This window comes from Dendronephthya gigantea, unplaced genomic scaffold, assembly GCF_004324835.1.
Source record: "Dendronephthya gigantea isolate DGI-Jeju-01 unplaced genomic scaffold, DenGig_1.0 000015F, whole genome shotgun sequence".
NCBI lineage: Eukaryota > Metazoa > Cnidaria > Anthozoa > Malacalcyonacea > Nephtheidae > Dendronephthya > Dendronephthya gigantea.
In genome coordinates this window covers 533,984-558,154 of record NW_021163025.1, presented here as the reverse complement: position 1 = coordinate 558,154, position 24,171 = coordinate 533,984, and the positions used below count along the sequence as shown (strand labels likewise).

The 24,171-nt window shown below is 35.5% G+C and overlaps 6 protein-coding genes across 6 annotated transcripts; all 6 read right to left on the bottom strand.

The window, feature by feature from the left end:
* Positions 1-545: 545 nt before the first annotated feature.
* On the bottom strand, positions 546-2,923 carry LOC114520226. Its single transcript, XM_028540454.1, has 5 exons — positions 2,643-2,923; positions 2,266-2,302; positions 2,132-2,186; positions 1,602-1,737; positions 546-1,421 (listed from the first exon to the last, which is right to left on the bottom strand). The coding sequence occupies exons 1-5, from the start codon at positions 2,856-2,858 to the stop codon at positions 885-887; spliced, it is 981 nt and encodes a 326-aa protein (XP_028396255.1). The 5' UTR covers positions 2,859-2,923; the 3' UTR covers positions 546-884.
* A 2,083-nt stretch (positions 2,924-5,006) lies between these two features.
* Positions 5,007-8,417, bottom strand: LOC114520116. The gene is made up of 5 exons (XM_028540331.1): positions 8,059-8,417; positions 7,224-7,257; positions 7,008-7,062; positions 6,347-6,482; positions 5,007-6,097 (listed from the first exon to the last, which is right to left on the bottom strand). Exons 1-5 carry the CDS (start codon positions 8,368-8,370, stop codon positions 5,567-5,569), a joined length of 1,068 nt encoding a protein of 355 aa, XP_028396132.1. The 5' UTR covers positions 8,371-8,417; the 3' UTR covers positions 5,007-5,566.
* A 497-nt stretch (positions 8,418-8,914) lies between these two features.
* LOC114520053 lies at positions 8,915-12,684 on the bottom strand. The gene is made up of 5 exons (XM_028540255.1): positions 12,074-12,684; positions 10,985-11,018; positions 10,720-10,765; positions 10,463-10,598; positions 8,915-9,913 (listed from the first exon to the last, which is right to left on the bottom strand). The coding sequence occupies exons 1-5, from the start codon at positions 12,377-12,379 to the stop codon at positions 9,392-9,394; spliced, it is 1,044 nt and encodes a 347-aa protein (XP_028396056.1). The 5' UTR covers positions 12,380-12,684; the 3' UTR covers positions 8,915-9,391.
* A 2,146-nt stretch (positions 12,685-14,830) lies between these two features.
* On the bottom strand, positions 14,831-17,318 carry LOC114520167. Its single transcript, XM_028540392.1, has 4 exons — positions 17,016-17,318; positions 16,408-16,481; positions 16,173-16,308; positions 14,831-15,730 (listed from the first exon to the last, which is right to left on the bottom strand). Exons 1-4 carry the CDS (start codon positions 17,316-17,318, stop codon positions 15,239-15,241), a joined length of 1,005 nt encoding a protein of 334 aa, XP_028396193.1. The 3' UTR covers positions 14,831-15,238.
* A 1,458-nt stretch (positions 17,319-18,776) lies between these two features.
* On the bottom strand, positions 18,777-19,682 carry LOC114520215 (uncharacterized skeletal organic matrix protein 5-like). Its single transcript, XM_028540441.1, has 2 exons — positions 19,611-19,682; positions 18,777-19,452 (listed from the first exon to the last, which is right to left on the bottom strand). The coding sequence occupies exons 1-2, from the start codon at positions 19,674-19,676 to the stop codon at positions 18,952-18,954; spliced, it is 567 nt and encodes a 188-aa protein (XP_028396242.1). The 5' UTR covers positions 19,677-19,682; the 3' UTR covers positions 18,777-18,951.
* Positions 19,683-22,383: 2,701 nt separating this feature from the next.
* LOC114520111 (uncharacterized skeletal organic matrix protein 5-like) lies at positions 22,384-23,302 on the bottom strand. The gene is made up of 2 exons (XM_028540324.1): positions 23,234-23,302; positions 22,384-23,079 (listed from the first exon to the last, which is right to left on the bottom strand). Exons 1-2 carry the CDS (start codon positions 23,297-23,299, stop codon positions 22,588-22,590), a joined length of 558 nt encoding a protein of 185 aa, XP_028396125.1. The 5' UTR covers positions 23,300-23,302; the 3' UTR covers positions 22,384-22,587.
* Positions 23,303-24,171: the final 869 nt, after the last annotated feature.

Below are 24,171 nucleotides of genomic sequence, written 5' to 3'. Positions count from 1 at the left end.
ATTGCACTATTTTTACTTGGCTTCCAGACTTCTTAAATATTCTGCATCCTGACGTGGCGACTAAATTTTATAATGTATTCGACATGATAATAATCGAGTACAGAGTAAACCGCATTGAAAATCGAATTTTGTCTGTTTTGTTGATCACCTTATTCGACAAGTACCTGTATCTTCGCTCATTTCTTTCTAAAACACCTACTGACTTTGAGCCTGGATTAAAAATAAGTAGAAGAATAAAACACAAAATGCGCGCGCTAAAAAGGACACTAGTTTAAGATAGACGATGTGAAACACGTCTCAAGGTGTAGCCCTATAGTTTGTTAATTTCGCTTGATCCAAATCGGCAATTACTGTATGACCTGTTCGTGGAAAAGGCTATTTCGTTGTGCACTATGATTGGCTGTTTAGATGAAAGTGGCTTTGATCATAATTACACCCGTAATAATTATAATATTTTTTTGTGAGGTATTTGTCATAATTTTATTCGAACATGCAGGATTGGTTGAGACAATTGTTGTCGTAAGATAATAATTATTGTTGTCGTAAGATAATAGTTATTGTTGTCGTAAGGGGTAAGATAATTGCAAATTTTAAGATTGGTGGAGCTCATATGGAAATCTATGGAGCTCTCTCTCTATATAAGAACTTTTTATATATAATCCCGGTTATACCCGCGATGACAAACTTTCACGATGCCTAAAATAACTTTGAGGTATTGAAATAGATATCTAACATCATTTTGTTAATGGTGTAGTTATGCCGGCTGAGCATGTGCTTGTTTGGCCATTTCAATACCTCAAAATCATCTCTATATAAAAAGTACACGGAACATACTAGAGTCTCCTACGATTCTAGCTTCCTAGTTCTTTACACTATAGGACCTGCTACTGGACGAGTATATAACCGAATGCCCAGATGTAGGTGTCAGCATTATAATGGGAAGAGCTGTGACACACTGCCAAGTTGCCGCATGTTATTGTAGATTGAATACCACAGCCCAGATACGAAACACCAAGTCCAATATACGAGTCACAGGTATCACAGGTGACTTCATTATTCGCAACTAATCCAATTCGAACACGCATGTAAAGTTCGTTAATTTGACATCTCAGGTTAAACCCTTCATCATTGCAGTTGTTTTGCAGCGATGAGCCCGCGATCAGCGATTTCCACGTTTCCTTTCCAGCGGTTGTCCTAGTTGTTGCTCCGCCAGCGATCACATCGAACAGCGACCTAGCTTTCTTGTCAATCGTTATCCAGTTTGTGACATCGTTGACCTTCATTCCAAGGCAGATTCTGGTAAACGGTGTGTTCCAGTAGGAAGCCATTTTTGTTTGCTTCTCTGACAAGCCTTCCAAACCATCTTCGACTGCAAAAGTTTTCTTGTTCGTCCAGTAGGAAGAACTGTAGTTGAAATCATTCTGGGGTGTTAAAAACATTACATGTTGTCAGACATTGTAATGTAAACCTGTGATTCACTTGTTAAGCCCATTAAATCTTACAAAAATATCGATTGTTGTATCTTTTGACCAAGAAACTTCGCTCTCGTTTAACAAAGCATAGGCGTGTGAGGTAAATTTTGAAAAGGTGTTGGAGCGTACCTTGTTGCCATCCACCTTCATCACTAGTGTCCAGCCTCCCTTTCCACATCCAGCTGTATCAGCCATTTGACAGTACACTGGGTATTTTTCGAGCGAGTCATTTGCTTGTAACGTGTAAACACCGTCAGAAAGTGATCTAAAATTTTAATGATTTTAGTGGTTATAAGGTGCGATCATATAATCTTGAAAATAAAGTCATTATTGTCCTTGAATTTAATATATAATACTAAAACAAAATAACATAAGATAACATAACATAATTTTATTTCACATTATTTTTGACTAAGTAAATATAACTACCTACTACAGAATCAATTAAAAAAGGAAGAAAATAAACACAAGAAATATAGCACTGAGGAAAATGTCTAGAGGTCGAAGTAGCATAGCTTTCGAACCGTCCTCTGATATAAAAAAGGCATATGGTTTAAAGAATATGTCGACAGTTCTGATGAAAAGTAGGTATATAATAGTATAAAAGGGAGAGTCGTGTGAATATTAATAAAATATTTACTATACGTCAACATACATACCCATCTCTTTCTAACAAGTCTTTGCAACTTTGGTGTAATTTACAAGTCTTGGTTGCTGTAATAGTGAATTCAACTATAGAATGATTCATCTCTTGACAAAGAATCGACAAAAATTCACTATTTAAGCCACTCACCTTCCGAAAAGAATTGAGACTTATCGCCTCTGCAACTCTAAAATAACGTAAGAATATATACTAAATAATTCACTTCATGTACACGCGATGTATTAATCACCATACGCGCAAGCTATAGTTGCAATTTAAACAAGGCGATTACCCTACATAGGAACGCTTATAAAGAAATTATATATAATTTTGGCACATGACACACTTATATCAAAGATATGTGCAGTTCAATTGAGCCCAATGTTTCCCTTTGGAGACTGTTTTACTATCGCGTTAATGTGTATAGAATACAGAGAAAAAAATTTAGGTGTAGGGGAGCTGATCAATTCATATATTGCATCGAATTTTCGATGATGCTTCTAAAAATTTCAAATCTATCATCTTACTCTCGTTACTATTTCAAGATAGTTGAATTCCGGATTGCTTTCTCCTCCTATTTCCACTGTTTTGCTGTTTAGCTCGCACAAACCTCGACCCTTCCCGGACGTTTTGAAATTTGCCGACGCGCACGATCCGTCCATCGAACAATAATTACTACAGTGTAGTTCATTGTTCGCCTTTACTGTCTTGAATACATAATTTGGTAGGTATTTCCCTCTCATTTTGCGAAATACAGCTTCGTCTAGGCATCGTGCGCCCTTTAGTATCGATAGAAAGATCAGCGCCAAAAAAGCCTTCGCGAAGCCAGCCATTTCTGCTATTGTTGACTTTGTTTTTGTGACATGTCCCGACAGGAGCAGCTGGATTGACATTATAATTACTTTTGAGCCTTTCCAATTACGACAATATAATACGATACACGAAAATAGGCAGCGTTAATACAGCACGCTCATGCTGAACCTTATGTAAATATTTCTCGCATAAGCTATGATATTATACATACAACTTGAAATATATGCTGCTAATTTTGATGTAGGGAATTTCAGCACTTTTACAGGCATTGGAAAAGCTAAGCCTTCCTCTCATATCGACTTACAAATAAGCAAACATAGTAATTAGTTTTTATTCCTTTATTACCTGGTATTAAAACGAATAAAAATAATCTTTATGAATCTGCGGTTGACAATAATTACTTAACATTTCATACTTAGGAGTATTTACATGTCTTTTATCGCACTTTAAATCATTAGGCCCGATGTTCAAATTTCTAAAAACCTCTCATTTAGATAACCGCAACGTACTGTCACATTGGCGGAATTTTGAAGAAAAATATCTTATCGATTGAGATCAATAATAACATAAAAAGTGAAATTTGAAGAGCGCTTTATCAAATATCAAAACACTCATTAAATATGAATTTCTTCGAAAGAAATTTCAAACCTCGTCAATATTTTGCAAAGGTTGACATTAAAATTAAAAACATTTGATATACCAACTTCCGGCGGAGTCCCTACACTTGCGCACGCGCAGAAGCCACTGTGACCTTTCTTACCTCTTTTTAACTATAAAACTAACAATTTATGAGTTTATATGATCAAAAAATTATGTTATATCCTAATGAAGTGTTAAATGCCTCTTCTTTCAAATGACTTTGGCACTATGATTCGCTGTTTGTTGGCAGTAACTCTGGCATAATTTCGTGCAAATTTGTTGAAATACAATCTACCATCTTTGTATATATACATATATTAATATACATATTATACATATTACCATTTGTTGATAGGTATAGACAAGAAATACGGAAGCCTTTTAAAGCTCACAAATGTATGAGCCTGTTGTTCGCATGTTGGCATTTTTAATATCTATATTTCACTCTGTACTTAGGGCATTTCGAAAGGATTATATTCTTTTTATAGGCTACAATTAAAAGAAAATAAAGTTGGTTAAAAAATTTCGATCGATTGAAAATTTGCTCTTTGTTGAGAGCCGCTCTATATGACAAGTTCCATTTTCAAAAAAAATTACCCTCAGGTTCTACGTGGGGAGGGAGAGTTTATTTCCACGGCTTTGCTTCGTTGTTTGTACAGGGTTCAAGCTGGGTTAAAAACATCCTACTTAATCGCATATGCCCCTATATGAGCGCATCTCATATATAAACACTTCATCCTGTGCCGCAAATGTTATTAATTTTCTTCAACCGTTAACGTTAAAATGTAGTTTTAATTAAAGTTTTAACCACTTGCGCGCAGGTTATAATCATACCTTGCGTTTATTTGCTCATGAAACTGTAAATATACGACAATATATTAGTGGGAATATATAGTTTCTATATCCCTCAGGACATACTATATCCCTCAGGACAGTGCTGTGCAAACGCTTTTGGTTCTATCCCACAAATAAAAGCTCCGAAAGGCTCTGCATGGATAAAACACCTTTACTGAAAAATCAAGTTAGTTCAAAAATTTCGATCGATTGAAAATTTGCTCCTTGTTGAGAACCGCTCTATGACAAGTTCAATTACCCCCACGCATGCAGGTTCTGCCTGGGGAGGGAGAGTTTATTTCCACGGTATTGCCTCGTTGTTTGTCCAGGGTTCAAGCTGGGTAAGAGACATCCTATGTTTAATCGCGTATATACGAGCGCATCTTAAACACTTCATACCGTGTCGCAAGTGTTATTAATTTTCTTCAACTGTTCACCTTTGTAAAATTAAGTTTTAATTGAAGTTTAACTCCAGTGTACGCGTCTAAGGGCCTGTTTGCATGGAGCGCGAGTCATCCCGTGGCTTGGCGGGGGTAAAAAGCGCATCACATCAAAGGCTTAACCTTATTAGTCTTTCGCTTTATATTCAGTTTTCACCTCGCCTAGCCAGGATAACTTGCTTCATGTAAACATGCCCTAAATTGCGTCTATTGCGTCTATTTACTTATGAAACTGTAAAAGTTATAAATATGCGACAATATATTAGTGTGAATAATTTCTTTTGAAGATAACAACCTTGGCTGAAACACTATACAAACATATCATCGAAAAATCAACTCTAAAATAAACCAAACTATAAGCAGCCTAATTTATGCAAAAATACTTATATATATTGTTCAAAAATACTGTTAACTTACATCAACTCTCTGTAAGTTACGAAAGCGAGTATCCAGCATTTAATTCATTAATGAATTACTATAATTATGCGATGATAGCCAAGACGAATTGCGCCAGACATTTATAATGTAGTCCTACGTTTTAAAGGTTATAATATATATATAAGGGTGTAATATTTCAAAGAGGTTAAGTAATTAACACTGAATAATTTCATCCGAATATTGTTATACAAATTCTTGCATTCAAATAATGAAAAACTCAGGTGCTACCACAACAGTGTAAACCATGCATATTATCCATAAGTTTCTATGTTAAACAGTTGTTTCATTCATTGCACCAAAATGTACCCAAATGCTTGAATGTCGACAACTTTATCTGCTGCGCATACTGCACGATTACCACAAGATTTAGATTCGCTCGTGTCACAACCAACGAAATTTACACCAAAACCAACCCAAGAGTCACAAGATAGACAATCGTGCTCATTGTTTGCGACGAAACCGAATCTGACATGCGTCTTCAATGAAGAGTCGTGGGATTGGAAATTCACGTTAAAACCCTCAGTATTACAATTTTTCTGTAACAATGAACCTGCGATGAGCGATTTCCATGAGTCTTTTCCGGCGGAGGTGCGTTGGAACTGGTTGCCTGCGATCACACTGTACAGCGAGCTTGCTTCGTAATTTAACACCATCCATCTTCTGTCGCCATTAACGGTCATACCAAGACATATTTTCTTAAAAGGAGTGTTCCAATAAGAGGCCAGTTTACTTTCCTTCTCTGTTAGTCCTTCAAGTCCATCTTCAACTGCATAACTTTCCTTGTTCGTCCAGTAAGGTGATTCATAGGTGAATGTACTCTGTTTTTAACAACAACAAGAACAATTATTAAGGGCATGCTGGTGTAAAATGATGCTGTTACGCACAATTGTACGTTTTGAGTCGAAATTTAAAGCTTTCATTCCAATCATTTTCAATGTTTCTTCTGCAAATAAATTCACTTTGATCTGCAGTAGGTTAAAATTATAAAGGTGTTATAAAGATAGAACGAGAAACATTGTTTATTGTGTCACTTATTTCCTACACAATCTTAATAACTTCAATCTCACCTGAACTCCATCGACTTTTAAGACTAGTGTCCAACCACCGCCCCCACAGTTGGAGATGTCGGACATGTGACAATATGCTGTATAGGGCGACTCAGAAGTATTCAACTGCATGGTGTATCTACCGTCAGGCAATCGTCTAAATGAAACATTTTGATTTAATTATGCGGCTGAACGAAGTGAAAGAAATTAGAAATAGATCACGAATGTCATCCGAAGGATCATAATCGTATAATGTTAGTTTATTTTATAGAAGGAAATAAATTATCACTGCTATAGAAAGATCTTAATTAAAATACTGCAAGTGCAAAGCTAGTCTGGCAGCAAATTTTGTAAAATACGGAAAACATAGCCATGCAAAGTTGCCAAATTTTTTATACTTTTGTATTACGCGCAGAAATGTGTAACTAAATTAGTTACAAACTTCCGGCCGTAATACAAAAGTATACAAAATTCGTCAACTTCGCATAGCTATATTTTCCGTGATTTACAACAACTCGCAGCCAAACCTGACGGTTTTTCTAATTTTAGTAAGCTCTTTCAGAAATGTCCTTTTTATCGCCGAGGTAAGAAATTAGTCTAAAGCACAAGTCGTCCATTAACTTCCTTAAAAGTACGAGAGTAAAGACAATGTAAAAGTTCAAAGACAAAAATTCCCACTTACCCGTTTTGAAGAAGTAATTCGTTGCACGATGGACTTCGAGTGCAAAGTTTAGTTTCTAAAATGCATATATTTGTCAATTTTCTTGAATTTTTGTCATTCGAAATCAAATTCAAAGGGATTTCCATTATTCAACATGATTTATTACTTTCTGCTTATTTAAGAATACACTACTGCAACGCTTTTTTATAAAGATGTATTGTTATTTATAAAGCATACCTGTTGAAAACACTTGTCCGACTTCAGGGCAATCCTAAGAATAAAGCCAGATTTGATAAAAATTAATATAATTATACCCTGAGTTTTGTGTCATTTCCTAATAATATACGTTTAGGTCAGGTTAGCTCAGGAAATTGTGTACTTGGTTTGAAATAACGAGGGGTTGCTGCATGGCCATGGGTGTATTTCTATATATATACATATATGCTAAGTGCAAGAGTTAAACTAATCATTAAATGTTTTAATTTAACAGCGCTTCAAAAAGTCGTTCCATGTCCCCAAATCTTTGATAATTGCGTGCATGGGAAATATAACCCGTTTAATATTTTGTATGTAACATATACATTACGAGTGTAATAAATATACACGCGAATTGCATCAATTGAGTTTCCCGCATTTCTTATTTTAATGTAAAGAAAATAAAAGAGCATGTAAACAATATTAAAATTTAACAGCGACAAACATTTGAAGTAAGCTTTCCAGCTGGGTATAAGACAAAAACAATTAAATAACCCGTCGTTTTTGTCAGTAATCTATGTTTTTGTGTAAGATCATCCCTTAGTGTAGGTTTTCTTTTAAAGTAGTTTCTCCTATGTTTTATATGATAATGCTTGAATCCTATAGTAACTTTTCTGTGGTCAAAACATGTACATGCAGCAAGAGTGAAAGGTTCACGGATTAGATATATTTTTTTTACGAATCCCTATACAAGATGATCTTCTTTAAAGCAATTTCATTTTCTTCTTCAGAACTTACGACAAACCGTTAAGATAACGACAAAGCGCGTATAAGATGACGATATATAGATATATATAGGTTTATTATATTCTTTTACCTTCTTCACAATTGCAAGATGGTTAAACTCCACATTATATGTTTCTTTTTTGGTGTCATCGTGAAGCGGTTTACTGTTGAGCTCACATAAACCTTTGCTTTCCCCGGATACTTTGTAATTTACCGATGCGCATAGTTCATCCCTAATACAATAAGTGGCACAATCGTGCTCGTATTTTGCCTCCTCCTTCCGGAAAACATGATTCGCCAAATATCTTCCTTTATGCTTGCGATACGAGGCTTGAAATGAGCTTTCACCCTCGTGGACTGCTGTCAAAAATATGCACAAGCAGAAACTGGATAAAAACGACATTATCAGATATACGAATTAAATTGAAATGATTGAAATTATGAGCATCTCCCGACCGCTTTTAGCTATATCCAAATAATATGCATATTTGCATGCCCAAGCAGGTGCATGTTTCCATATTGCTCCAGAATTATTAATATATTTCTCTCAGCATTTTTTTCTCCTGGCGATCGAAGCCCTTTAAGTTGTATCATCAGAAACTTTTTTGTATCTCTTTACTAAATGCTTCCTTTGGTTAGATACTTATATGATTCATATGTTTTTTACATCGTATATTTCAGGCTGATTTTCCCAAAAATTATTGTTATATTTTAATAAAAAATAATAATAGTCAGCCGTATAATATAGTTGTCAACGTATATTGGCACCTTTTTTCAAAACTTCACAGTCATGAAAAGAACCTTTCTAAACAAAATTAAATATAGAACTTTTATATTGCATACGTACTCTAAAAACCCATAAGAATTTTCTTAAAGGTTTTGAATTATAGTAAAGAAATATTTTCAATATTGCACAAAGTGCTTTGTGCGAAATACATGCATGCAATCTAAATTCCTATTTACATATAATTAAGCGAACAATCCATATCAATGAATATATACATATATATATTTATTTATATATTACCCGCAGTTGCGAGGAGATGGATTTTATGTTCGAGTGTATCTTATAATAATAGCTATACGCGTGGTAATAAAATCACACAAATTGCGCTTTTGCGAAGGTACACTACTGCAGGTGGGAACCATATTTTCTAAATTTGCTCACAAAACTAGATGCGTTAAGAAAACGAGGATATATGTGCAATAGGCTGTACTGGAAATCCGCCGGGCAGAACTTGATATATGAATAAACCACCCCCCCCCCCCCTTAAGTACACTACCAAATGTAAATGATGTTTCTTAAAACAGACTACAATTGTCAATTACACAATATCTATATCTGAGCAATGTCAAGTCTATAGCTTGTTCAAGTTATACGTATTATTGCCAAACTCCTGTTGATGTTCAAATAAGAGATTCAATTACTGCACCAACATATATCCAAATGCTGGAATATTTACTAGTTGAGATGATCCGCATACAACGCGGTTACCACAGGCGAGGTTTACCGTTTCACAACCCGTGTACTTTGCACCAAAACCCACCCAGGAATCACTGCTCAAACAATCGCCTTCGTTATTAGCCAAAAATCCGAGACGGGCATCGAATGAGTAAATATGAAAAGCATTACGTATCATAAAACCCTCACGGTTGCAATTTGCCTGTAAAAGTGAGCCAACAATCATAGACATCCAGGCGTTCTTTCCAGCGGAGGTGCGTTGGAACTGGTTGCCTGCGATCAAACTGTGCAGCGAACTGGCTTCATAATCCAACATCATCCATCTTCTGTCACCATTAACGGTCATACCAAGACATATTTTCTTAAAAGGAGTGTTCCAATAAGAGGCCAGTTTACTTTCTTTCTCTGTTAGTCCTTCAAGTCCATCTTCAACTGCATAACTTTCCTTGTTCGTCCAGTGAGATGATTCATAGTAGAACGTCGACTATACAAAGTGATGAAATGAAAAAATTATTCCAGCGTATTATAGTTAGGATTAACAAACGATTACATGCAGTAAAAGTCTTTAGCAGAGATTGACGTGCAATCTCTTGAGAGTCAAGTCTATTCAATAGTGTTTTTATTTAAAGTTCCCTTGACACAAGTATCACTATATACAAACACTTACTTGATAGAATTGTTACTATTTAAATCAATTGATAAAACGTACCCCGGCTCCTTTCAAATTAAACAGCGCAGCTGTTCCCTTACAACTGACAATTTGAAATACATGCATCTGACCTATATAACTTAGCGCTGTTATACACTATGAAACTTTGCTTGCAACTTGCAATGCAACTCTAATTTTGTGGGATGTTCATTTGTAAAGAGAGTTCGATATGCTCAGAAAACGTTATCGATTGGAATAAATGTTGTCAACTTTAGATGCCTTAAAAGTAGAATTTCATTGCAAGTTGCGAAGAAGGTTGCATGGTGTAGCACCGGTTTTATGAGAGTCTGAGTTATTTTGACGATTAATTTATAAAAAACCTGCCTTTTTCCCATCAACTTTTAAGGCTAGTGTCCAACCTCCACCTCCACAACCTTGGATATCTGTCATGTGACAATAAACCTTGTATGGTGCTGTAGAACTGTTTAGGCGAAGACTGTAGACACCATTCGGCAATAACCTGGGGAAAAATACATGTCGAGTATCACATCTTCTGATGGAAATTATTAATTTCTAAAACAGTTTCTTTCAACAACAAATATAAAAAGAACAAAGCGATGTTAGATTCAAATATAACTCACGGTCTATGCAGGTGCAAGACCTTGCAAGATGGAAAATATTTTGTCGCTATAAAAGGAAAACAAAGCCCTTACATTCTTTGCCATGTCGACAATCGGTTGTAAGACATTTGTATTGTGGTATGACAATCATAAAGGTCAACACTGATATATAAATAAGTTTGGTAAAGTGATGCTAATCTCAATAAAATCCGGGGCAAATATGGAACAATAAAATTCCAAAGCAGTGAAAGGGAGAGGAAGTTCGTATTTTACCCCATGCACGTACCTGATGAAAATACTGGCGCAGGCGCGGCCCAAAACTGGAAAAAATATAAAAATGAATTGATTAGTGATTGATTGATCAATTATTGATTGATTGACACGACAATTAAAGGACATAATCGACAAATCAACTAAAACGTAAAAAAATCCGTAAAAAATAAGTTAAATTACTTAAAATGGCGCCACCTGACATTGCTTAAGCCATGCAAATGATGTAAAAATGAAGAGGAGGCCGAGATACTTATTCCACCTGCATCGCGGTGAACATGACTTTTAAAAGAAATTTTTGAAATTTTTATCATGTTTATACTTGTTTTTATAAATTTTGGCTGCATCAGTCGAACTAAATTATTTTATTAAAACTTTTTAATTTGCACTAGCAATCGACAAACAGAATTGTTGTTATATAGTAGTACTTTTTTCCCAGCTCGTTTTCTACTTCGAAATTGCAGGTAGATACGTATGTAACTACGTACGTAAATAACAACCCTGACACAAAATCTTTTTACTCTCTAGTATAGCTGTTTCATCGTAGAAACAAAGTATTTTTGATGTGATAATTGGAATGGCATCTCTTCATTCCCTCCTTTGATAGAGCTCGTTTTCGTCTTTTTTTATGAACTTGTAATGCGTGCAACAGGTGCAGGGCCGAAACTAGATGCGATACATATAGTCGGGGGTGCATGTTCATATAATTATTCGGTCTGCCCAAGGGAGTTTCTTTTCTACGTACATATATGCGTTTCACAAATCCTTCCGGCTGAACAGAATATATGAATATATGCACCCCCTAAATTATTGCGCTATATTCTCGGCCTTGAATGGGTGCAGATAGAATTGTTCATCAAGATTAAATCCGGCGCATATTAGAGCTTTCTGTTTGGCAGAATGACGAAGATTTTTGAGATATCTGTCACTCGTGACTCGTGGCTGATTCACGAGTAACAAATGAATAAACCCATGAGCGTTCACCGCGCTTCGAAGCTTGCTGCTTACCACTCTGCCATCAATGACACGTTGTGTTAATAAGAAAGTTCTATATTCAGTGTTTGGAGGACTTTAAAAGATTCTACTTATTCTGTTGTCTACTTACGATTTCTAAATGAGTATACTCAAGATTATAGACTGCCTCATCCAGTGAATCGTTCATCGTCATGTTGTTTAGTTCACAAAGTCCTTTATCAATTCCGGAGGTTTTATAGTTTACTGACGCGCATCCCGTTTCCTTGAAACAATGAAGAACGCACTCGAATTCACTCTCCGCTTTTTCAGTGCGGAAAATATGATTTTCCAAGTACTTTCCAACATGTCGGCGAAAGACTGTTTCATTTAAGCGTTCGCTGGCTACTACCTCAATTAGGAGGAAGATCGACACATAAATCAAGTGTACGGCGTACATTTCTGCGACAACTGCATGTACCTGCTATGACATGCGATATTTAAGTCGTGCAATCCATTATCGCATTAGTAATATCGCCAGGTGATGTTTACTATTAACGATGAAAAATGCACTCTCAAACCACCTGCATGTTTTAAGTATTATATCTCTGAAATTTCACTAAAATTCGTAATAAAAAAATCGGTGAGTTCCAATGTCACCAAAATGTTTTTCTTATTGTATTGATTAATTTTTGGCCCACTTTACTGACACCCATTTTTATTATACTGAAAAAAAAACAGCTATAACTCAAGATTCTTGTTGCTGAGCAACGTCAATGATAATATATAAAGACCACATGAGACATTGATATTTTGATAAACATTATTACACTATATTATAAGAAAATAAAGCGTCTTGGCTAGTAGATGATTCTTTGTAAATCTTCAAACATACACTTGCGTGTTTCGATACCATACATTCCGCGCGCTCTTTCCTTATTTCTTAAATGAAAACGAACATCGACATGGAAGAGGGGGGTGGCGTCGGAGTAATTCCGATGTAATTATAGGGACAATTCATGTTAGGGACATGAAAAGGCACTTCTGTAATAGTGCATACTGGATAACGTTTGAAAAACAGCACACAGTTATAAATGCAACATTACATAAGGAATCCATTAAGTCATTGCGTATTTTCATAGTTAAATTATCTAAATCTAAATCAAGATAAATGGCCTATTTTTATTTATCATTATTATATTAATCTTAATGTCATCTTAATCTTTAAATCAAAGGATTACTTGAGTTGCCTAGGCAGTTGCGTTATGTAAATGTCAATGTGTTATCATATAGCTTTTTATCTTACACTTTCTTGACGTCATGTGTTATCGTATAGCTTTTTAACTTACACTTTCTTGACGTCATGTGTTATCATATAGCTTTTTAACTTACACTTTCTTGACGTCATGTGTTATCATATAGCTTTTTAACTTACACTTTCTTGACATGTGTTATCATATAGCTTTTTAACTTACACTTTCTTGACATGTGTTATCATATAGCTTTTTAACTTACACTTTCTTGACGTCATGTGTTATCATATAGCTTTTTAACTTACACTTTCTTGACGTCATGTGTTATCATATAGCTTTTTAACTTACACTTTCTTGACGTCATGTGTTATCATATAGCTTTTTAACTTACACTTTCTTGACGTCATGTGTTATCATATAGCTTTTTAACTTACACTTTCTTGACGTCATGTGTTATCGTATAGCTTTTTAACTTACACTTTCTTGACGTCATGTGTTATCATATAGCTTTTTAACTTACACTTTCTTGACGTCATGTGTTATCGTATAGCTTTTTAACTTACACTTTCTTGACGTCATGTGTTATCATATAGCTTTTTAACTTACACTTTCTTGACGTCATGTGTTATCATATAGCTTTTTAACTTACACTTTCTTGACGTCATGTGTTATCATATAGCTTTTTAACTTACACTTTCTTGACGTCATGTGTTATCATATAGCTTTTTAACTTACACTTTCTTGACGTCATGTGTTATCGTATAGCTTTTTAACTTACACTTTCTTGACGTCATGTGTTATCATATAGCTTTTTAACTTACACTTTCTTGATATGTGTTATCATATAGCTTTTTAACTTACACTTTCTTGACGTCATGTGTTACCATATAGCTTTTTAACTTACACTTTCTTGACGTCATGTGTTATCATATAGCTTTTTAACTTACACTTTCTTGACGTCATGTGTTATCATATAGCTTTTTAACTTACACTTTCTTGACATGTGTTATCATATAGCTCTTTAACTTACACTTTCTTGACGTCATGTGTTATCATATAGCTTTTTAACTTACACTTTCTTGACATGTGTTATCATATAGCTTTTTTTAACTTACACTTTCTTGACGTCATGTGTTATCATATAGCTCTTTAACTTACACTTTCTTGACATGTGTTATCATATAGCTTTTTAACTTACACTTTCCGTGCATGATTGAGGTGGTTTGTTTTGTTTCTGAAATTATAAAAACTCAAATTTAAAGCCTAAAGCTGGTTTTCCAATAGCGATATTTTTCGCGCGAAGCGACTTTATTCCTTTGTATTTGAGCAATTTGTTCCAGATGGCTGCAGTTGAGAGCTCTGAAACAAAAGTAAAATGTCGCTTCGCGCGAAAAATATCGCTAGTGGAAAACCGGCTCAACCTTGCGGCCTCATTTCGGATGCAATAGACACTTGCTGAGTTTGTTCATCCCATAGCCATCCCATAAACTACACGGATCTCATTTCCCGCCTCGTTTCCAAGCTATTGTTTTGTGCATATACACTCAAGCAAATTCTGAAAGTTTCGATAGCTTCAAATATTTTAATTTAAACAAATTTAACCTTGTGGGACGACTTTTTCTTGCTTCATCGAAACCTTAAAGATGACAACATTAATATTCGTAGCTATGACCCGGCGAGAACATTTTAAGATTATATAATTATAACCTTTCGAATTCCGAATGAAATTCTTTTCGATATTCCGACACTTTATTGAAGGAAGTGCAGTGCGATATTAAACACATTGAGGCGGTGTTTTTAATTTTTTTTGGACGCAAGAACTAGACAACAATTAACAGTATTCGACCTTGCATGATATCACGCTATTCAACGCCTGAAATTAATGAAATTTGCCAAAATTAAACGGCAAAATTAGGTTTTTCGATATTTCGCAAGTAAACCTTCAAATTTCACTAACTTTAGGTTGCTTTTACCAGCAATATTGGCAATTCTCCTAGTTTTTAACTTAGTTTAATAGGGTTATGGTCCAGTGTAAGTTACCGGACTGTTATGACATTATAAGAGTGTTACTGAACAAGAATATACCCAAAGGTTTTCAACGTTTGCCGTCCTCCACCGCGAATCCAGCCATTTGCAGAACAAACCATTCTATTATGAGTAGTGCCCATTCCAATCCAAGTATCGCAGGTGCGACAGTCATTTTCATTGTTGCCAACGAGTCCAATTCGCAATTCAATATTTTCCCTAACATTAAAGCCCTCCACGTTACAGTTTGGTTGTACCGAAAAGTCTGCAATCCAGGATAACCATGCAGTTCGGCCAGCGGGCGTTGCCCTAAATTGGCCATCTGCGATCACACTGTACAGCGAACTTGCGGTGTAGTCGAAGGTCATCCATTTTCTGTCTCCGTTGTGCGACATGCCCAGGCATGTCTTTGTGAACGGAGTATTCCAATACGAAGCCAACTTGCTTTCTTTCTCTGTCAGTCCTTCCAGACCATCTTGTATCGCGTGTGTCTCCTTGTTCGTCCACAGGGGAGAACCATAGATAAATGTACTCTATAGAAAGTTGAAAGTTCTGTTAAAAATTGTAAAACTTGTAGAATATTTTCATTACATATATTGACTACTTTCATTACAAGTTGATACGCATGCACTATGCATGTCACGATTAAAGTGACGATATCATGGTTGCAGATTTTGAATACATCAAAAGTTTAAGGTATTTTAAAAAACTTTGCAATACATTTTTAATTAAAAAAAAAATTCGCGATGGATTTATTAGCCTTTAAAGTTACCGGACATGACGTCTAATGGGGAATTGCAGATAGGTTTTCTTTTGTTTCAGTTGCACGAAATTCCCGATTTGACGTGATGTCCGGTAACATTAATCCATCAAGTCAAATTTTTTCAATAACAAAATGTATTGTAAAGTTTTTTAAAATACCGTAAACTTTTTTATATATTCAAAATCCGCAACCATGATATAGGCACTTCCAACCTTTTTTCCATCAAGTTTCATCACTAGTGTCCAACCTCCACCTCCACATCCTGGGATATCTGTCATGTGACAATATACCTTATATGGTGGTGAGGATTGATTCTTCTGCAAAGTGTAGACACCGTCAGGCAATGATCTATATAGATACATTTACACCAAATTTCTTTGAAATGAAAGCCTAAAAATTTATCAATTATATTCAACTTTTGTCTTCCAAGATAATTTTTACACTCACCCATCCCTGACAAACATTTCCTTGCAAGATGGAGCAAAGGCGCTTTGTTCCTCTTTTTTGTCGTCCAGCCATACCTTGAAAACAATAAAATATTATATATATTCAAATAGGACGTAATTTGTCGAAAGTCAAAACCGTGTGATTAATCAGCGTTTAATCAGGTTTGTCAACGAGAAACATTATAAAGATTGTGAAGATTGAGGTTATTGTGACGCCGAAAAATCAACATACTTTCTGTACTTTCATGCAATTTAAATTTGATAGCTTCTTCCTCGCTTCCTTCTTGTTACTATACTCGTGTTTTTATGATCGTAATGTTGAAAATCACTTCTGTTTACGAGGGAACATTATAAGAAACAATTCGCTAAACAAGGCCTAATATTCTTCCCTTTTTTAAATTAACAATTTCGCTATCTGATATGTAAAAGAAAATCGAATTGAAAACACACAATATTATTTGAGGAAGAACGGATTCCACACTGGCTGTAAAATATATAGCTATAGTTCTTTGTGGATTTGCAACATGAGTGAATGTAATATTACATTATGTTCAAAATTATGCATTTAACAATGAAGCTGATACAAGAAAGAGTTTTAACCATTCTTACCTTTTCGAGATACACGTCGTCAGAGTAACGCTTTTTTTTCGATAGATCTTTTACCACAGCGTTGTTGAGCTCGCATTTTCCTTTGTGAACTCCCGCAGTCTTATAATTCACGGACAAACACGACCGATGGCGTAGGCAATACATGCCACATTCTGACTCGCTTTGGGCTTTCTCTGTCCGTAAAACTTTACCCGCCAAGTATTTTCCAACATGTTTGCGAAACACAGCTTCGCTTGTGCATTCACACAACTTCGCCTTTTGTAAGGTGGTAAATAAAAGACACGCTTTTAGCAAGCTGTACATTTTAATGAATGATGCGTTTTGACAGGAATTTTTATATAATACACATCGCGTTTAATGAACTTTTTTATACAACAGGCTGCCTTCCAATATTAAATTTTTTTAATTTATCGCTGACAATTTAATAATAAAAGCAATATTATATAATTAAGATAACCGGATTTCTCGTTTGATTTCTAACATGAGTGATATATATGAGCTGACAGGAAACATTAAAACCGCCAAAACAATCTAAACATGCAAACCAAAATTATGTAACATGGCTTATGTAAATAATATTTACTTGAATAAGAAATTAGATTAGCTGCAGGGAAGGCTTCAACTTTGCGGCTTGCGCTTGTAGAAAACGATTTTAAAAGCAAACGCATGCATGATTAATGCCTTGTTTCCATCCAGTCGTTAGCTGTCGTTACATGCATGTCTTTCCGTGTCTTTGGAATAATCGTGAAAGACCGATAACGAATTATGGGAAGAATCATGTCGTTTCCTGTCTTTTTATGTCGTTGAGATAGGATTTGTTCTATTCGAGCGACACTGTCGTTTTCTGTTTCTCTCAACCGTTATCGGTCTTTCACGATTATTCCAAAGACACGGAAAGACATGTAACGACAGCTAACGGATGAATGGAGACTAGGCATAACAGCTATATCGGATCTAATAATGAGTTATCCTGCTTATATACGATGCATGAATATTAAGATAGATTTTACTATTTTCTCAAAGGGGCTGTTCACATGAACCAGGTTACGAGATTCAATAAAGCGTAAAATGGACTTTGAGGTAATAAAATAAGTAAATAACACAATTCTGGCAGTCGTGTTATCATATTAACAATAGCATGTGATTGTTCTGTTTCAAAAAGACTTCTCAATACCTCAAAGTCACTTGTGAGTTTGGGAACCGCAACGTCCTTATCAACAAAGGCATTGATCCTTTAAGACAAAATTAAGAAAGTGTAAATTACGTGGCCTGTAACGTTGCACACCGCCGGAGTTGGTGAAACGGCATCGTGACTTACACCAATTTCACGGTGCAAGACAACACGGCAACAGTTAATGTGTTCGATGTTGTTTGGAGTGTTAGAAGCAATTTTACTGATCGACCATATTTATAATAATTAATAACTGTTTAAGAGAAAGAGGAAACTTGAAGATAAAGCGATACTAACTCGTATTTTCTTCGAATACCACAATGTTAGGTGAATATATTTTGCCGGTTGCGGTTGCTGTTGCCGTTGTATATCCCAAACTCACTACTATTTAGAACAATAGCACGTCGCATAGATGACAAACGTTAAACACGACGAGAGTTTGATACTTTGTCAATGCTCGTGCATGTTGAATAGCCTATCATGCACTAGTATCAATTACACCACGATTTTGGAGACGTCAATATTTGCTAATTTTTCTTTCATATGTTACGAAAAGGATATCGTTCGACAACTAAAAACCAATTCGCCTTAATAATAGAATATCATCGCGTTAATCGCCTGACAGCGCGATGGAGATGGATTACCATCTTCGAAACAATCTTTGCAAATTACACAAGCTACGTATTTAATCGTGTCGTAATCCGAGTGCCTGGTATTTTCTGAATTGAGACGAGACTCGTGAAACACGCAAAGTATTTTAGGTAACTATTGAACCAGAATATATGCAAATGTCACTAAATCTTTGTAACCGTTATCCGGTGAGTGGGCGGCGAAATTGCCGCAAGTCTTCCCATTGATCGCTGTTCCAAATCCAAGCCAAGAATCACACGAGTTACAATCATTTTGTTCATTAGCAACGATACCAATACGGAGTTTATAGTCATATACACGGAGTACATTAAAACCCTCTTTATTGCAGTTTCTCTGCAATGATGAGCCTGCGATCAGAGATTTCCATGCTGTTCGGCCAGCGGTCGTTGCTCTAAATTGTCCGTCGGCTAACACACTGTACAACGAACTTGCGGTATATTTGAAGGTCATCCACCTTTTGTCTCCGTTATACGACATACCCAGGCATATCTTTGTGAACGGTGTTTTGCAGTAAGAATCTAACTTGCTTTCTTTCTTTGCCAGTCCTTCCAAACCATCTTGTATGGCGTATGTCTCCTTGTTCGTCCACAGTTTGGAATTATAAATGAATGTATTCTAAGAAAATACATACTTTATACATCATAATTACAATGTGAAGGGTTTCTGGCTGTTCAGCTAGAAAACTAAACACAAGACTACAAACGCTGGAATTTGGGTGTTCGTAATATCCTAGAAATCTAGATCTAGTTAAAAAGAAAATTATCTTATCTAACCTTATTCCCGTCGAGCTTCATCACTAGTGTCCAGCCTCCACCCCCACATCCTGGTATATCTGTCATGTGACAATAGACCTTATATGGTGACGAAGAGGAATTTTGCTGTAAAGTGTGGACACCATTAGGCAATGATCTAAAAAAGGGAAGTAAAGCAGGATGTTTATACATATAGCATGTGATACAAGCGCGATAGTTTGAAATTATACAAAGTAATCAGATGAAAGTAATTGGTAAATGAAGCTAATTCTTAGGATATATTAGATAAAAGTTCAACTTACTTATTCTTAAGAAACAGTTTCTTGCAAGATGGGGAAGAAACTTGTTCTTTTGTGTCTATGATAATTCAAAATATACCGTAACTATATATTTTCCCTCGGTTGTAACTGATATCATTTCAAATTACACGAAACTCACCAGGTGAAAACTCGTTCTCTTGATTTGACCAGACCTTTAAACAATACGATAATAGATTTATTTTAAATTGTAGTCTGACTTATTAGCGTATCAGAAACCTAAATCTCATCAGAACTGAGCTATTATTTCCTTCATATTTCGTTTGACAAAATATGATTTCATCTTTTGGATACGTCGTTCGCTGTTTTCCCACAAAAGGCTATTATTTTGTCAGTCAATTATGTTCTGGAGATCGAGTTTTGCTCTTGTTAATAATGATTTTTTAAGAGCAGGATTCTGGCTTAAAATAAGTTGGCATTACGTGAGTCACTTTATAAGATCAGCAGACGATGATTTAAAGAAAAATGGTTTAGTGGCAAGCTAACTTGCGGTCTTCAAATATATATAGTTGTGTTATTTTTTGTACCGGTAGTGCGAAAAAGGCGTGACAAACAATATGTTTTTAAATGGAAACGGAAAGCCTGGCGAGATAATAATTATGTAAATTTGCGTGTTACACCTGTACTTGTGTACATTATATATTATAACGCAAAAACCGTTTGTTATCAATTAAAACCAATTAAAGTAGTTAAGTAGAAATTTAATTCCATTATGTAATATCCCTGAAGTGCACGTACAGGCTACGTTATAACTTTAAAGTAAGGGATGGATATAGCTATTGTAGTCTTTTGTACATTTCTTCAAAAATTCCTTTTTATACTCCTATATATGACAGCTATATGTGTAAATATGTCATTGTGAAAAGCAGCGTATTTTCTTAAATAAAACGTTTTCAATATCATGCAAACTCATCCTACCAACGTTTGGCAAATATCCCATCGGCGCACTTTAATTAGAAAGCCATTAATTAATTTGCCTTCATTGTGTAATGCTTTTAATCGAGAAACGCCTATCATGTATAGGGCTGAGAATTTTATATGCCATCTACTGCAGTATTCGCGATTACTTGGAAAGTCAATGAAAAAATAATAAAAAAAATTATGATTTTGTCCAATCGAAAATACAAGCCATGAGATAAAGATTAATGGAAGCACATAAATTTAACAGTATAAAATCACTATTTCTACCTTTTCAAGATGGACATATTCAGAATAATGTCCGTTCTCTTTCGACGATAGATCTTTTAACACTTCACTGTTCAGCTCACATTTGCCTTTATGTTTTCCAGCAATCTTATAATTCACGGACAAACACGACCGATGGCGTAGGCAATACATGCCACATTCAGACTCGCTTTGCGCTTTTTCTGTTCGAAAAACATTATTCGCCAAGTACTTTCCAACACGCTTGCGAAACATAGCTTCGTCTGTGCATTCGCTCAGCGCAGGCATTGTTATACATAGCAGACATGCTTTAAGAGCGTACATTAGAGCGTACATTTTAAACTGGATGAAAGAAATGCGATCATTTTAATGTCAAGTATACCACTTAATTATTTAGGAGGCTGTATGCAGCCTTTCACAACTGATTGGTTATCTTATATATCTGGCTGACATGCAATTTAGTTATATGACAATTTAATTGATTAAGGTTTTCTGTAAAGGGATTTATGTCTACAATAATTTAAAACAAAGTGATCGATGCACACGCACCTTGCTTCTGAAGGCGGTTTCCTTTTAGGTTTGAATGATATTTGGTGATAAATAGCATTTTAAGTGATTATTACTGCATATAATCTAAGAATTTTAAGATAGTGGGGATGAGTCTGCCTCAAGGCCTTTTAAAATTTCTAATTAATTCGGCTGTCAATAAGCCGGTAAGAAATTAAGTGGGTAAGCTAGCCTTACTAGCTATACATTAACTTTCTATCCCATTGACAGGAAAATTTAAGTTCAATCAACAGTATCGTGCATATAAATATCGCTATATTTTGCGCATTAGTTCAACAGGTAAACTTTTAATAGTAAATTTACAAAGTGCGCCACGAGAATTAGGAAATTGCTTTATGTAGTAAATAAAAAGAGTACACAAAAGTCGGTTTATGATGAATTTTTCGAAAAGCTAATTCTGCGTGCAAGCCATAGGAGACGTCTCCAGGTCCTTCACTCATGACACAAGTATATATCATTAGTACTGCTGGGGTCTGTCGTGTTTCTAATACGTCTTGCGAAACTCTAAGCCAATCGTGGTAATGAAAGAAGGGATCGCTTTGAAACAAATTTGCACGCAATATTCTTAAAAACAAAACTGCTGTCGACCAATTCCGGGGCGCTTTCACAGGATTGAAGATTTAATATAAGCGCGAATTCCAAAAGCAAAGTGTAAGACAAAGTGTAAGACAACAATTGAACTTCTATACTTTTTAAAGTACGATGTGCTTCTGAATGTCGCGATCGAACAACATTTAGATTCGCAAGACATCTAAGTTAAATGCGTACGAGCTGTATTGTTTATGTTCAGAAGCTTTATATTGAAGACTGGCACGTGCGCGGCACGCAGGAGTTCCTCACACATCCTTCAGGCATGTGTCAAGAATTTATACGAAGCTACGTATAACTATAATATATCATATCTGAACTTAGTCTTAGATCTTTAGTGTAAGGCTTCCTTTTGAAGGTTATTAATAAACAAGAATGTATCCGAATGTCACTAGGTCTTTGTTTCCGTTATCAGGAGAGTGGTGGTAAGCATAATTAGCACAAGTCTTTCCACTGTACTGTGTTCCAAAACCAATCCAAGAGTCGCACGAGTAACAATCGTTTTCTTGATTGGCAAATAATCCAATTCGCATTCTCGAAAAGACATTAAACCCTTCCTTGTTGCAGTTCCTTTGTAGTGACGAGTCCCTGACCAGCGATTTCCATGCTGCTCTGCCAGCGGTAGTTGCCCTAAATGTGCCGTCAGCTATCGCACTGTACAGCGAATTGGCGGTGTAGTCGAAGCTCATCCATTTTCTGTTTCCGTTATACGACATGCCGAGGCAAACCTTTGTGAACGGTGTTTTCCAGTAAGAATCTAACTTGCTTTCTTTCTTTGCCAGTCCTTCCAAACCATCTTGTATCGCGTATGTCTCCTTGCTCGTCCACAGTTTAGAATCATAAATGAATGTATTCTAAGAAAATACATAGATACCTTATACATCATAATTACAATATCAAGCGCTTCTGGCTGTTCAGCGAGAAAAACTAAACACAAGACTACAAAAGCTGGAATTAGGGCGACTTAGAAATCTAGTTCTAGTTAAAAAGAAAATTATTTGATCTAACCTTATTTCCATCGAGCTTCATCACTAGTGTCCAGCCTCCTCCCCCACATCCTGGGATATCTGTCATGTGACAATATGCCTTATATGGTGACGAAGAGAAATTTTGCTGTAGAGTGTGGATACCATCAGGCAATGATCTAAAAAAGTGAAAGTAAAGCAGGATTTTTATACATAGAGCACGAGATACAAACGCTAAACTTGCGACAATTTAAAATAATACAAGGTAATCAGACGAAAGTAATTGGTAAATGAAGCTATAACTCTTAGGATATATTATTAGATAAAAGTTCAACTTACTCATGCTTAAGAAACAGTTCCTTGCAAGATGGGGAAGAAACTTGCTCTTTTGTGTCTATGATAATTCAAAATATACCGTAACTACATATCTTTCCTCGGTTGTAACTGATATCATTTTACATTACACGAACTCACCAGTTACACGAAACTCACCAGGTGAAAACTCGTTCTCTTGATTTGACCAGACCTTTAAACAATGCGATAATAATAGATTTATTTTAAATTGTAGTCTGATATATTGGGAAATCAGAAACCTAAATTTCATCAGAACTGAGTTATTATTTCCTTCATATTTCGTTTGACAAAATATGATTTCATCTTTTGGATACGTCGTTCGCTGTTTTCCCAAAAGGCTATTATTTTGTCATTCAATTATGTACTGAAGACCGAGTTTCGCTCTTGTTAATGATTTTTTAAGAGCAGGATTCTGGTTTAAAATAAGTTGGCATTACGTGAGTCACTTTATCAGATCAGTAGACGATGATTTAAAGAAAAATGGTGTAGTGGCAAGCTATCTTGCGGTCTTCAAATATATAATTGTGTTATTTTTTTTACCCGTACCTCGGTAGACGAGCTTAAATAAATATCCATTAGTGCGAAAAAGGCGTGTCAAACAATGTATATTTTTAGATGGACAAAGAG